This window comes from Pyxicephalus adspersus, chromosome 11, assembly GCF_032062135.1.
Source record: "Pyxicephalus adspersus chromosome 11, UCB_Pads_2.0, whole genome shotgun sequence".
In the NCBI taxonomy this organism is placed as follows: domain Eukaryota; kingdom Metazoa; phylum Chordata; class Amphibia; order Anura; family Pyxicephalidae; genus Pyxicephalus; species Pyxicephalus adspersus.
Window position 1 is genome coordinate 2,052,969 of NC_092868.1, and position 16,141 is coordinate 2,069,109.

Sequence of the window (16,141 nt, forward strand, 5' to 3'; positions counted from 1 at the left end):
ATGGACTTTGTACAGCGCTGCGTAATATGACAGCGCTATATAAATACTGTGTAATAAATAATAATAGTGCAGGTATTGGTTCAGGTGTATGGAAGACAAGTGTTTGCATTAGATTTACACCCACAGACCAATGGGGGGCCAAAATACTGTCCAACGTAATTACCACCCACACAGACATTGTACAATCAATAACTGGAATACTTACGCAGATTTGTTTTTACATAAAATTTATTATTTGGTAAACTTTATATTTTGAATTCTCTTTATCAGGTAGAAATGCTACCACTGCTACCTGTCCAGAAATATTTCAGTACACCCCACCCCCCAATGGGACAATCTGTAAGGTACATAGACATGTCATTTTCCTATGCAGGTAAAGTCACCAGGTTTCCAGTTAGATGCAGGAGGAACGAGACAACTTCTCCTATATTTTCATGCTACATCATTTCTCCAGTCCTCAACAGAATTCCATTCACACTGTATTACCTTTTATTGCATTATCACAATAGTCCAGGCCAGATTGGGTGTAAAAAAACAATAGAATTCTCTGTGCAGAAGGGGTGCTGATAGCAAGAGATCCGGCCATCTGCAGATATTGTGAACAGCTATTTAGTGACTGTGTCCTATTAGATTTATGATGACCCCAGGAATAGTGGACCCTCATCATACCATAGATACGTCCACTTCGGGCGGTCCATATGAAAGTACCAAGACTCGGCCTGCAGTCACCTCGCTGCACAGCAATCTGTAATGTGTACATCCCATTAATTCAAAACTAAAAAGAACGACAGATATTAATTAGGAGAGATTTTGTTTTTTAATTTATCAGCTCAAGGAAGCTAAAACACAGACAGAAACCAACCGAGAACAAGACTGGAGCTAGTATAGAAAATAAAAAGTGTAATGCTTTGTGTGGAGTCCTTTTGAGGGGGGTTAGGCAAGCATCCTAATTTCACGTGAGTTCCAGGATCACTGTCATTAATATGAGCACCAGTAAGAGTCTGGAGTAGCTGTACACGGGGACAGAACCTGCAATGAGAAGGAGAGATAGGTCAGAACAATGCATGGTAAGGTGACCACAGGATATATAATATAATATAAAATAAATATATCACCATAACTATTTGAGTATTTCATCCATGACCCGCATGTGTTGTGTCAGCCGCTCAATGCCTCATTCTCCCCCTTGCAGGTGTACCCTCACTTACCCTCATTACATAACGATTCTGTGCACTGAAATTCTTTCATCCTCTATGTGACCAATTCCAGCATATAATTGAGGCAACAGAATCCTCACAAATTATGTTACTGTGATGAATATTTTAATTGGTGTAATTTTCTGAAACTTTCTCACAAGTGCAATTACAGGAAAAAAAAATTACCAAACTTAAGACAGGAAAAAATGTCTTATAGAAAATGTATTTTATCCAGGAAATGTCTGTATTTCTACTTTACATCTGCTGGTTAAAGCGAGACTTGGGAAGATCATTGATTGCACATTACTCCCACAATGCATTTGTTTTTCAGCCAAGAGACCTGTAAGTGTGCAGCCGGTCTTGTATTTAAACCTTCCTATAGACATACTGTAATACAGATTGGTAAAGAAGCCATTCTAGCTTGTGGTTGGAACACTAAGGTCGGGCATTGCTTCCCACCTCCAGGATATATATTCTTGTGTCATTATATTCAGTTATAGTGACAATGGCTGAGCTACTATATAGTATCTGGCAGTACAAGATGAATTGGGACACCGGGTAGGTTGTAGTACAGATCTGGTAAAGGCCCCCAAGGAGTCGTGCTACAGCTCTAGTTACAATGAGAAGTGTTTAAAGCAAGGGAGTTCACAATATTTTAGTTGTCACTAGAATATGTCCCCCTCTTTTCCTATCCTGGTGACACCCCATTGTTTTATATTTACTTTATCTAGTGACAATGGTGACCAGGACATATATATATAAAAAAGTAAATAATTTGACTTTAGATGATTCCTAATTACGTATTGTTCTTTATTAATGACATCAGATTGTGCAGAGGCGGCTCAGAATAATACAACTAACAATATTTTGTGTGACTGAACAGATTTATTTCACTCCTGAGCAGCCAGAATAATAAGAGTTACATAAGGAATAAGCCGCTTGTGTAACGCAGACATAGAGGCAGAGTGTTTCTGCATTGGTGGAGCATCATACTGCTTTCCTATGGATTCTGCTTCATTTCCATGGCCTCCTGTCTTCACAGTAATTTGTCCCTGGAAGCTCTCTGATCTATATTCTGTTGCTAATAGAAACAGTCATTAATTTATTTCTGGCCTCTACAAGCTGCAGATAAAATGGAACCGGCTGTGATCTATTTCTGTCTCCTCCAGAGCATCATTTGCCGATTCTCCGTCTGCTTTACATGTTAAACAACTCACCGTTTGAATCTTCTGTTCCCCTCGGAATATTGGGATTTTCTGCAAGGAAACAGACAGAATGTTAGACTGAAGTGAAATGTTCACCCGCTGTCAGTCATTTGGTAGCGGCATTCGTTGTCTTTCCCTCCGCGTTAATACCTGCTGACACAAAGTACCGCTCCAGGTTCCTCTGCATTTTATACTGCTCACCTCAAAACCAAGACCGGGTGATTTTTCAGGTGTAAGTGGACTGAATTATCTCCCCACTGTGGTATTTCCTAGCAGCAAACTCTAAATGTCCCCAGATCTACCCCCTGCTGTTTGAAGTTAAATAAAATGCCTGACCCCTTACTATCAATTTTATAACTGACCTCATTCACATAACACTACCATATTAGTTTAAATAAAGTGCACTTATGTTTTTTGTTACCTGTGACCAAATGTAATCCATTCTTTGCTTAACATTGTGTGCATGGTAGGCCACCCCCTGACCTCCAGACATGTAGGTATGCCGTACCTGAGGGGTAAATAGGTGAACATTCAGTGTCCCTGTGCTGCTCAGGTCCCATCCATGTAGTTGAACCCCATAGACGTTTATAAGATGTCTCTGGGAAGGTGGGGTATTTATAAGATAGGTGCACTCCTAGACAACGTAGACTTATCTCCGTTGTACCCCGGCCCATTCCCTATCCTTTACCATTTATATACTTTAGACAAGCCACATCAAACTCCCAGCAAGCAGAAGATTGGTAATTTCATTTTTGTAATGCTTTCTAACCCACTGGAAACTTTGCTATATTTTATGATTTAACTCCCAGGACAGCCTTGTGCCAGAACAATATTTGGACCTGCAGCTTACCTTGGCTGATTATTTATTGGTGTGATGTTTGACTTGCAAGTTATCCTTCTCTACTTTTAGAAATGACCTGTCTGCAGTGATATATTGTAAGACTGACATGATACTTGTGAGAGATTTATCCGGTACAGCATACAGCACAGAGCGTCCTGGCACGTGGACTGTCATTGTCACTCATAATTATAAAGCCTGGACACAATCAGTGACCCTCCAGAAATCTCAATAGTTCAAACTTAGTGAGAGGAAACTTTCTTTGTTAGGGATCGGGTCCACTGGTGTCTTGTGATTGGATTCCTCTCTGGTTTTAATGTAAATACAGAATGAAATGGGTCAGAGATGCGACTGACAAATAAGATTTTTTTTTTTGTTTTAGGCTCCTCTTAGCCCTGATTCCAGCCTGACATCTTATCTTGCGTCTATATACAGAATAATGGGTTTCCTATTGTTTCCCACAAATTATTACAATTGTTATAAAACATCAGCTCCAATCTATGAGAATTATTACTTGACAACATCCCTTAGAAAAAAGAGTTTCCACTTACCAAATACTATTAATCTGGTATGTGTGTCTGTAGAACCCAGTGGGTTCTGAGCTGTGCAGCGGTACATAGTGCCATTTAGTTCAGCTGGGACCCGTTCTAGGACCAACTCCTTCCCATCATGCTCCGAGCTGCCATCCAGCAATCTCCCGCCAACCCTCGTCCATGTAAAGAGGGGCTCAGGAAAGACTTCATTCTGCAATAGGGAGACTTACATCATCAATAGCAAGACTAACAATACAAAAGACGTTGGGATTGATTTTGTTTTGGCTATTCACTTATGAAAGTGAAATATGATTCTGCAAAGGATATTTCCCTTAGCTTGGTGAATGTGGTGAAAGAATACCCAGTCATGTGCAAGGAATTGTAAAATCAGCACCAATGTATTGCTTAGAAACCTTCCAGACTATTATGTGAATTTAGAAGAAATATATAAGGAGCTTGGTCATGGTGCTAAAACTGTGAACAAGAACAACAAGATCAAGAACTGATTGCAGAAAAGATGGAATTAATGACTCCTCATGGTATAAGATATATGAATGCTTAGCAGGTTGTTGTAGTTCATCCTTCAATTATTTGCTGCATAATATACTGTGTAGCTTGCATTATAGGGAGTCGTTTCTTCCATCTGATTGCTCCTTTTACTGAATAATCCCCATGGTAAATTTATAAAATATATAACCACCAGTGCTCTATAGCAACAAATGTTCCTTTTGAATGCAGAAAAAACAGCTGACACAGCAGGACAAAATATTAATTTGTTGTTAAAAAATGTAATATGTGAAGCTGCTAAGAGTAAAACCAGGAAATGCTTACAGCCGAGCTAGGAGCATTGGTGCACATATGAAGACTGGTGGTTGGAAGGAGATCCATGGGAATCTATATGTTTTAAAGAAAAGATGGTGCCTGCTCTGGTGTGGCTGCCAACCCAACTATTGGAGCACGCTGCATTTTCCTTTACTACTATAAACTCTCAAGGATTTCATTTCTTGTCTGGATTTTCTTCAGCTAAGAGTCTGATGTCATATTAAAAAGGAACTCCTGAAACTTGTAGGCAGTTTTAAGGACTTTCCAATTGTCTAAACTTATTCATGTAGATTACTAAATGAAAGAAAGAAGTGGATTGGTTGCTAGGATGAAAGCAAATCTACATTTACACTTCTTACACCACACAGGCGCCCTACTGTTTTTTGAATTCTGAATAGTTGGGGATTTTGGGTTTGGTGAGTGGAGGGGGTTTTTAGCCTTGGTGCATGTTGAATCTTGTAATACCCTTGCAGTAAAAGTTCCAGAAATTCTTACCTGAAAGCCTTGCACTGCCATGCGCACCGTGTCCCCCACGCGAGCTCTAGTTGGCGTCATCGTTATTTTGGGCCCTCTTGGAGCAGCTGCAACACAAACATCATAGAGACCTATTAAACTCTGCTTTACATATTAGAGGGGCAGAGAGGCTGAACAGGCCAGAGAGACACAAACTAGGACATCTTGGGAAATATGTCCAATGACGCCACAAAGTAATAAGATTCAATTGTGCAAAACAGCTGGCCATTATTTTATGATTAGAGACGCCAAGCACTTATCTTTGCTATTTGTTCCACTTTGGTGTCCTCTTATTATTTACCATGCGGCTGAATGTTTTCCTCGTCGTGCGCACATCATTAAAGCTCACACTGTGATATGCAAAATACAGCGCACACAGGAAGAATGAAATATCGCCTCCTTGACAATTCCACTTCCAGAAGACTTTTTATTTCTCGCCTAATTGGTCCCAATTAACTGTTCTGGGTATCAGGATATGATCAAGGTCATGACACTGTTTGACTCCTTAGTATACACACAAGCCGAATGCCAGAAATGGCATTTCTACCAGGGGACGGAAACTAAAGCAGAAACAGAGAACCCCAGACAACCATTTACTGCAGCTGCCGCTTATCCTGTCCTGCCTCCTCCTACCGCCAGGTTTTATAAACTACCATTATGACACACATTTAATGAACAACATAAGACTAAGCATAATTAAATGTTCCATCTCTGGTGATTATACATATTTGTGTTATCCAATTACAGTCTTATTTTAATTTCACTACAGACTCACAATTCACAGACAACTGACTGAATGTAGTCTGACTCGCTGAGCAGGACTCTGCATTCTTTTGCATTGCTCTTCATTAGTTACTGCCCAACTGCAGACCAATACATTTTTTTCTGTAATTTGGTTAGGGTTGGTGAGAATTTTTCTGGGATTATTATTAAACAGGATTTATATAGCGCCAACATATTACGCAGTGCTGTACATTAAATAGGGATTGCAAATGACAGACTAATACAGACAGTGATACAGGAGGAGAGGACCCTACCCCGAAGAGCTTACAAAAACTGAAGTCCAAGAGAAGCAGTCCAATAATGTGGGTTCAAGTGAGGCTTGTAAACTTACTGAGTTCCAGGAGTGCAGGATGATGATTCAGTCAAAGAGATGGTTTAATAGAATAGCAGTTTGGAATGGTAGCAGCAGCAGAGGATGTGTTGGAGTCCAGGTGGATAAATCAGTCCAAAGGCAGGAGGTAGAAGTTGTGGAGGAAAATAGTATGTCCCAATTTGTTTCAATTCCTGTCTCAATTCCCTGGATTAATTCCCATTGCACTTATAATTTAGGCACTTGAGATTTGGGCACGTGACCAGGGTCCCAACGTGACCTTGCCTGTTGTTTAAATACAAGTGCTTTGGGCTCTGATTATGGATGGACTGATCAGAGTAACAAGGAATTTGGGATATCAGTTGAACCTGGAGAGGGGAGGGGTTGGCAGGGCAATAAATATCAATGTGCAATCAGCTGGAACTAAGGGATAGTGAACAGATAAATCTATGAGAAGATTAAAGTTGGTGCAATAAATTCATCAACAATGGGAGACGTACCATATACAATATCAGATGAAGGATTGTGTACAAAATACTGTATAAAATAATAGAAATAAAACACTAGAATAAAATATTGACAAAAAAAGGATTTATTTATAGTTCTGTGGGATCACCTAGGAAGGGGTGACAACACTGGATCTTTCAGCATCTTGGGGGATGGCAAATTACATGGAAACCGTCTCCTGAACAATGCATTAGCACCCCAAGCTTTTCTAAGTTCTTGAGTTTAGATGCTTTTTAAATGTGAGCTCATCAGAAAAATATTGTAAAGGAAAACATTTGCTCACTGTACTAGAGGCCAATTTTGTGCAATCTGAATGTAAACCCAGTTTTGTAACCTAACTGCCGATTACCACAGCAACAAGCATTTCTGAAGCATTAGTCAAAGATAGGATGTTGGGTAGGACATTACAGAGTCAAACTGCACAGAGTTATTAGATGGCATTGGAAGATCTGATGCCTAAAAATTGACATAAACAGGACACATCCACCATGTTTATTAGGTTGGAAAAATACAACCAGAGATTAGAACTGACTGCTTATTCTTGTATGGAGGAATGGATATTTGTACCCACATACTTGCACACCATTTGGAAATTGTCCATGTATTATACCAATGCCCCAGACACTCTTTATCTAACATGTTTCTTACAATCTTTTACTTATATAACAAGTGCTCCCCTGCTTTCATCACACCGTCCACATGCAGCCCATGGCTGGCTTTAGGAAGCAGACTTTGATGTTTTAACATGTTAAGCACTAATTACTCACTTCTGTGCTGTGCCCGGGGCAAGCTGCTGGCCCGCTGGACTAATATGTTACATTGATGTGGAGGTAACTCCTCCTGTGTTACCAGAATGATGGCACAGAGGACAGTAATAGCAAAGTCTAAATGATTAGGACACCTGCAGGGTCATTGCACCGGTAATTATTACAATATTGCTCTAGCCAGCTTTAAATATTAATATAACAATGCTGATTTAACCTCTGAGACTGGCAATAAATCCTGCAAATTACCCAAGAGACCTGATGAGTGTATGAACTGCCGTCTGCTACGTCGTTCTATAACATGCACAGCAAGGCTGACCAATCCATCTGCAGTCTGCTCCATACATCCTGTATGTTCCCAGTCAAGGTGTACAGCAGATAATATAGAAAACTTCTGTACATTCTAATCATTTTATTCACTTGGTGAGATTTTCCTATAGTTTCCTGTCCTGAAGATACTACAGAAATGTGAGAGGAAATCTCTCAAAAGTAAGCGACATCAAACCGTAAGTTGTCAGCAGAACAAAATATTTTCCCTCTTTTTCGATAACTTTAAATTTTACACTTTCCTGACTTTTCCATCCCCAGTGAGATTGACATTGGTGATCAGGACAAAACAATACAGCAGTGATACAGATAGGAGGACAAGCCATGCAGGGTTCTAACCTTTCCAAACCTTATCCAAAAATAAAGGTTTGCCTTTAAAACATTTCCACATTGCTAAACGTACAGAATAATTTAGAAGCCATACACTGATCAAACAGTATGAGCCCAGTATGTACTGCAGGGGACATTGGCACAGGACATTGGAGGGATGCTGGCACTAAGTATGTAGCATGCATAGGACTGGCGGTGTAGGGTCACAATACCCTGCTTCATCTGCACAGAAGGCTGAGGTAAGAAAAAGTGCTGCCTAGTTTATTCTGCATTCTGCCAGCAAACCTCTTCCCCAGTCCGACTTTCCTCAATTTTGTGATTTTTTTTATATATATATTTATAATATATAAGTACAGAGGTAATAATAAATAGTAGAAATACAAAATACTTGGTTTATAACATATAGAATATAAATGTAGGACAGAGAAAGTAAGAAACGATAGAAGAAAAAAAAGTGAAATAAACTTTAAAAAGTAATTACCCTGTTCATACATAGCAAAGTTGTGAATCATTTATGTATGGCGCGTAGAAGTATTTACTTCCTTTTATTTACAACTGCTGCTAATAAAACTTACACTTACAATTATTTACAAGCCAAAAAAAGGGGAAACAAAAGTAATACATTAAAATTGTTAATTTATATAATACAGTAAATGGTTACCACCAACACTTTAAGCAGCATACATAAAAAGAACGTCTTGTCCCAGGTCAGGTATAGAATTATGATTGGACATTTACTATTCTGCCAGCAATCCCACCCTCTTGCACCACACACCATGGATACATCAGCACAGCTCCATGCATCTCCATGCACCTCAACTTCTTCCAAAATACTTAACCGCTGTTTTTTATACCCAACTCCCCCGCCCCATTATTCTCTCCATGTCTTGGTGTTGTCCTTGTCTCTCGCAGCCCTAAACCAACACTGGGGGTTACATGTGGAATGCTGCTGTCAGCATTTTACTGACCTGTTTTACATTCATAAACTAAATGGACCTCAGTGTGGACAGAGGAAGATTGAGGTGCTGGGTTTAGTAATTGTTATTTCACCTTGAGCATATAAATGCTGTCTGACAACACAGACATGCTAGCAAATACCCAATACATAACATGAATACTAAACCTTTTGTTCAGTTTGATGGCTGCTTTGAGACGACTCTGCAGAACCAAGGGGTTCATTGCAGGAATGAGATTTTGTCAGTAATCAGGAATTTTTTCTCACCCTCCCAAGTGTCTTTGACAAGACAGTACTCTCAATTCATTTTCTTTCCTTCCCATTCTGCACCTGATATTTTTCATTACCATTGAAGTATTTCAAGTGCCTCTCTGGACGCTATTATTTAAAGTCACTTGTCCAAGAGCTTGGATAGCTTCCTCGTGAAGAGGAAGCAGCGAGCGAGCAGCTAATTAGCGTCAGCAAAGGAAGCCTCTCAGTTTGGGGCGATCTGATGTGCTGGGAAAAATAAAGCAGCTTTGCAGAGATAGAGCAGTCCAAACTTTGTTGCTACAGAAACATTTCTCTTGCCAGCTCCTGGGAGTATGGGACGGCAAGCAAAGAGAAGAATAGTATCTGACAGCACAAGATCTTCCTGCTAAGCACTTTCCTGACAAAATGAGGACAGTGGAATTACTGTCCCTGGTGATCTGGTCCTTCCCTGCTTTGAGAAGACGCTCCTTTGTGTTTCTAACAGAATTAGATTGGAGACATCTCTGGATGAACATATATTGCAATCCACTCATCTCCAATATTCTGTTATTGCGTGGCAGCTGCTGGATGTACCCCTCAGACAGACAAATAATTTCACTACAGCTTCACAATTGGGTTTATGTATGGGCGAGACTATATTAGCGCCATACTGCGTGTCAATTATTGCCCTGTAATATGCAACAGCCATGTACACAGACATAATGGAGAGTCCCTCCCGCACAGAACTGAGGAGAAGCCTGCTGCAGCCCTGGCGGATTAATGTGAAGAAATGATTGCAAGGAATGAAAAATTGATCTGTACGACTTTAATGAGACTTTCAAGTAAGGACTCTCTTTAGTGTATTAACAGCCCATCAGAAATTTCGCTCAGAGGCAAATGCAGATCATTGCACCTCACCGCTTCTCGCTTAATGGACATAAATTCTAATTTATATTTCTAAAGACTGTTTGATGCTAAAGGAACCTCTCCTGTGACTTCAGAAGGAAAATCCTGTGAATGATTTGACATTAGAAATGAGGTGTAAATTCACAGCACTTCTATTAGGGTTGAGCGACCACCTCTTCATCGGAGAGCAGTAAAAATAAAGTATGTGAGGAAGGAAAGTGCCGGTGGCATTTGAATCTCAGATTCTCTCATTGATGGCGCTACAAATCTTTTTTGCTGAATGATAAGATCAGCCAGGTGTCCACCCATCTTACGGACCGTTCCCAATAGAAGGAGGCCATAGACATCAGATCTGCCTGTCACTTGGACAGATAAATACATCAGCATACACTGGTGTTTATTCACCTTACAAGTGATAGAAGCACTCCTTTTTCCAGACATTTCTTGAGAATGATTTGCTTTGCATCTCCACCCCCACATGAGGGATAAGAGAACCTAACTGGTTGATACTTGCCATGTACAACATTTCTACCTGAAATCTCACCCAATAAATATATTCTCAATACAAACTGGGTGGTTATTCATATTGATGCACTCACAGTAAATAAATTGTTAGCATTCCACAGGTGATGACATGGAGGTCTGTAATCCAAGTGATAGCAGTTGGTTCGCTTTGGTATGACATTTCATAGGGGACAATTTACTTTTGGGTACACGTCTATGTTTTCAGGCAGCAAAATATAAAATATCGGGACTGATAATTACCGAACAGACGTTGTCACCATCACACATAACAAAACATTGTTTTTTTTTAACTTTGTGACTTACCCTTGCAGCTATTCTTCCCAATATGCAGAGACATCAGAGATTTGCTTTTACATACCACATTGCATGCTCAACACAGAGATACGTTTCCCCAGATACAGCGTGGAAGGTTGGGCTATTTTTGTTCCCTGTCCTATATTTTGTTAAGGTAACAAACAGAACTCCATTGGCACTTTCCCTAATACATATCCTGCTGCAAATTCTGCTTTGTTGCAAGAGTTTTCCGTGTTAAGGCGTCAATGAATCTGTTCCAGGTATCTTTATTTTGGTGTTAGCAGATCCAAACTTCACAAAGGTCATCTTGGCTTTCTCATATGTGACGTCATTTGATATTTGGAAGAACTTCATCATAAACTCCAATATGAGTCATGGGAGCTACAACAAGACTGCTAGTAGTAAACTTTCAATCAGATTGCAGTTTATTGAGGAGGCGGCGCAGGATTGATGGACAGTCTCTTTGGATGTTCAGAGCTCGTTGTATGACAAAATAACCTAATAAGCACTCTAGAGGTCTGCGAGAGGAGCTGATGATTGGTGTTGAAGTACCTTCTATATATCTGAGCTCCTCAGCAGGCCTGCATATCATTTCTGGACGTTCTTGGCTGGAAATCTTTCCTGCTTGTCATCTTTTATGGGGACTTGGAAAAAAAAACCCTGAAGATCAACTATTTGTGAGCCTGTCACATTCCAGATCTCCTGGGATCTATTCAGAACCCAAAAGATACATTTGATGTGCACAGACGTAAGAACCGGCTTTAGTGTATGATGAGTAAAAATAAAGTAAAATTTGAAGTATTTAAAATAAAAAAAGCCCAACTTGAAACAGAGTCACGGAGAAGAGGTGACAAGGAACTTCCATGAGATTTTCTCTCTCATTATGACGGATTCATCAAACCAAGTCTGAAGCCAACAGCTTCCTGAGTACAGCAAGAGATGCTCTGAGAGATTAATCCTCCGACAGAAATGCAATATGTCACTGACAATCAGCACAAGTTTCCAAGAGGAGGGCTTCCAATTTTACCGAGCAGATGGCAATAATTGACGGCATATTTTAAAGTCAATGTACACCAACATAATCATGTCAAATGTTACATTCCAGACATGGCAAAGATAAAGAACTCAATTCTAGGGAAGAAATCTGCAGCTGAGAAAAATGTAACCCTTTCCTGGCAATGCCTCACCAATATAAACTGGTGAAACCATATAAAATAATGTTGAGATGTGCACAGGTATGTGTAGGTGATGGATCCCAGACACTCAGGGACACGTGTGTCAATGGAACCCTTTGTGAGCTGGATTTGGTCTATGACCGTAAATGACAGGCCGGCTGTTTATGTTCAGAATACAATATGAGTGAGCAGAAGAAATGAAGTGTGATCCATGGGCTTCAAGACATTAAAAGATTTGTCCAGCCATGACCCAATTTGTCCTGCAATCCTTCCTCTTCCCCCCTAGATCATACTCAGCATTATTTTCTTGTTCTTGTAGCGAGAAACAGCTTGATAAGCATCATCACCAGGCTGAATTCTTGCAGTGACAGTTGCTGCTATCTAAGTTCCCACCCCCCACCCCAAAATATATTATTTCCCAAGAGCCCTTTCCCTACGCAGTATGTGGCTGGACTTTCGGGAGTATAGGCGCCAGCACTTAGAATGAAATCAATGTATGGAAGTAGAGAAGGGTAAGCAGAATTCTGTAGACCAGCAAGGGGCTGGTTGGGATTTTTAGGGATGCAGAGGCCAATTTAGCTAGATAAGCTGCATAATTTATGTCACACAAAATGTCTACTTTACACAGAAACTTTCTACAAAAGACCGGTCACTTCCACTCTCTTTCTTTGTGCACGGTGACTGGTCTTGTATCTGCCTCTTCCTCCCATAGGCTCAGGGTTGTGTTGTACAGTGACTATTTCCATGATGCTTTTACAAGCAGAAAAGTTCAGTCTTGTTTATGCCAAACCATCACCGAGGTTTTAGCAGCCGCTAACCTTTCAAATAATGACACCGAGTTGTCACGTCCTGTCCCCCTCATTCTATCCGGTAACACTTCTTAGCACAGCACATATTATCCTTCACCTAACAGCTGTAACTCTGTATGACCCGATCCGATCACAGCTACAGATTGGGGAGGATTAGCTGAACAATTTCAGAATTGTGGGGTCTCCAAGATTTTATTATACTGCCAGCACATGTTGATGTTTGTTTCAGATTGATAAGTTTATTTTACCAGGTGAGTGTGTACAGAACTAAAAGGTCGGTATGACAAACTCCTGCCTGACCTTGTCCTTCTTGTGTGAGTTTTTGTTAGGCTGCCCATGAATGGCGCGATAATGACGGATTGTTTGCTGCATTCTTAGCTGATCGTGACCTGATCTCTGCAGCTAATTAAAGACAGTTACAGTCTTCCATGAAAATGGCATCGCACCTCCAGCCTTGTACCCCACGGCTTTTTTTAATTGAACTCCATTTAATGAAAGGCATACTCTGTTATACGAAAACTTAATAGCAGGTTCAAGTGCGTAACAATGAAGATGAAAAGATATTCACGCAGTTATTCTTTAAGTGGCTGCAGCCTGATAAGCACCCAAAATAAAATGTTTATTAGAGAAATGAAGAATATATGAAATGAAGAAAAAATAAAGCAGCCTTGTAATTGGTATTACATCATTAAGTGGACATTTTACAAGCAGTGTCAGTACCTGAACTTAACTTGGCATCTGACTCTAATGGCCAACTAAACAGCAGGGCTGGAAAGTGAGAGAAAGAAGCAACACAATAAGCAAATCAGTACATGTGGTGACAAGGAGGATACTAGGAAAACAGAATGGCAGAGAGATGAGATAATTACTGTATTGCTTTTGCAGGCACAGGATAGGATTTGGTCCATGATGGCTTGGGAATGATTAACACAAACCACCATATAACCCGGAAGACAAGATATCTTGTGGCAGTAGGTATGGGTTATGGGGGACGGCTTCAGATTGAAACTATTGTAATAAAAGATGATTTTTCTGTTATCTTCAAGACCGTTTTTTTCTTTTTTGACTGCCCTATGAGAAAAGGAAAAGTTTAAACATGAGAAATTAACTGCAAAAACTAATCTACTTTTATTGGAGTCATAGAGATAAAAGAATGGTCTGGTTCCTGTTTAGATTACAGAACAAGTAGGTGTGGCTTGACAGGCAGAGGACCGCCCAGTGCCCTCTGGAGGCACAGCAGTGATTGGACAAGGTTCTCAAACAACCCCGCCTCCAAGGAGCAATCATGCTGTGTACATGAAAAGTTGTTGTCTAGGGGCTGCCCTCCAGGGCCAATGGGCCCCTACAGGTAATAACCCCTCATTCAGGGTGAACAGCAGGCTTTCTGTTGTAAATGAATTTCAGATTTAGGTGGCATTGTCACCATGAAAATAAGTATGCAAACAGGAGCTGAAAATAATTCTAATGAAGTACACAAAAGTATTTTTAAGACGTTATTGTGGAATGAGTCCAAGAATTGCTCTAACAAGCTGAATATAATTATTTTTCCAGAATTGTCTGATAATGATGCAGCTCCTCTCAGAATGAATGTCTTACTTATTGCTGCTTTCTGAAAGGCGAATATGAAGATTTTCTTGTTGAGAACACTGGATTGGAACACACAAGCTACTTACATTTCCGTTTGATTAATGAATGCACCAAAATTAACTTGTAAACAAAACACAGAGGAAATCACACAGTTTACTCCGGGCTTTACTTCAGAAAAAGCAGAGTCAGCACAAACCCATAGAGACGTAATGTACAGAAGGCTGGAATCCTATCCTCCATCCATATCCTGTACACTCTGCCATGTCTCTAGCTGCAGAGATAGTGCCAAGAGAATTAATTATATCGACTTGAGTAATCAACCAACACAGACAGTAGTGCAGAAGTTGCCTGTGGCAACCAGCTTCTTTTTTTTCTTCTAAATGCTCCTGGAAAGTTTCAGTGGATGGAAAAGTTAATGTCAGTTACTTCATCACCAACACGCCAGGCATGGGTACATTCACCAATCCATGTTATGTGAATGATTGGCTCTTCTTGCTAAAAATATTGGCAGTTGACAATTGTTATATCTTAGTGATATTGGGTTAGATCATTCTTCTTATGTAAAACATTTCTGTGCTTTCTGTTCTCTTGTCAAACCTTTGTGGGAGTACAGTGCTTCCCCTACCCCAGTTCATTCTAACAAAAAACAATGTGAATGTTATCAGCTTGCCCAATTTCTTCCAGCATTCATATTCCCTGATAGAAATATTTACACCCAGTACAGTGGAATGCTGCGTGATTGTGCCACAATTACTTCTATTGTGCTGCCGTCTTTCTCTGTATGCCAGATTTTGAGCCGCTATTATCTGCACCATAGGTCATTATTAGCGATTAAAATATTAGAATCAAGGAAAGACAAATGGACAAAAGATATAATAAAAATCCAATTAGGTTAGATATAGAGCAAAGCTGACAATTATTGGGCTTTTTCCACCTCCAGAGGAATAACAGGCAGAGGCCCCGAGATTCTCCAACTAGTGGGTCCCTTGTGTGTCTCGGATTTGGAAAAAATGGCACCATGTCTTAGAATCTATTCTACATCTAGAGATACAATTAGGTCCATAAACATTTGGACAGTGACAACTTTTTTCTAATTTTGGTTCTGTACATTACCACAATTAATTTTAAATTAAACAACTCAGATGCAATTGAACTGCAGCCTTTCAGTTTTTATTCAGTGGGTTAAACAAAAAGATTGCATAAAATGTGAGGAACTAAATCCTTTTATTTTACACAGTCACTTCATTTCAAAGGCTCAAAAGTTATGGGACAATTGACGCAAAGGCTATTTCATGGGCTGGTGTGGGCAATTCCTTGGTTATGTCATTATCCATTAGGCAGATAAAAGGCCTGGAGTTGATTTGGGGGATGGGTGCTTGTATGTGGAAGATTTTGCTGTGAACACAACATGCTGTGAAAGGAGCGCTCCATGCAGGTGAAACAAGCCATCGTAAAGCTGCAAAAACAGAAAAAACCCATCCGAGAAAATGCTACAATATTAGGAGTGTCAAAATCTACAGGTTGGTACATC

At 40.0% G+C, this 16,141-nt stretch overlaps 1 protein-coding gene across 1 annotated transcript in view; it reads right to left on the reverse strand.

Annotated features, from left to right (window-relative positions):
- Positions 1 to 210: 210 nt before the first annotated feature.
- The window catches only part of LOC140341184 (immunoglobulin superfamily member 21-like), a 45,106-nt gene continuing 29,175 nt past the window's right edge, over positions 211 to 16,141 (reverse strand). The window contains exons 4-7 of the mRNA XM_072426738.1: positions 5,090 to 5,175; positions 3,791 to 3,983; positions 2,414 to 2,452; positions 211 to 1,029 (exon numbers count right to left, since the gene is read on the reverse strand). Coding sequence (XP_072282839.1) covers positions 953 to 1,029; positions 2,414 to 2,452; positions 3,791 to 3,983; positions 5,090 to 5,175 — 395 coding nt within the window. The 3' untranslated portion in view covers positions 211 to 952. The remainder of the gene's footprint in view (positions 1,030 to 2,413; positions 2,453 to 3,790; positions 3,984 to 5,089; positions 5,176 to 16,141) is intronic.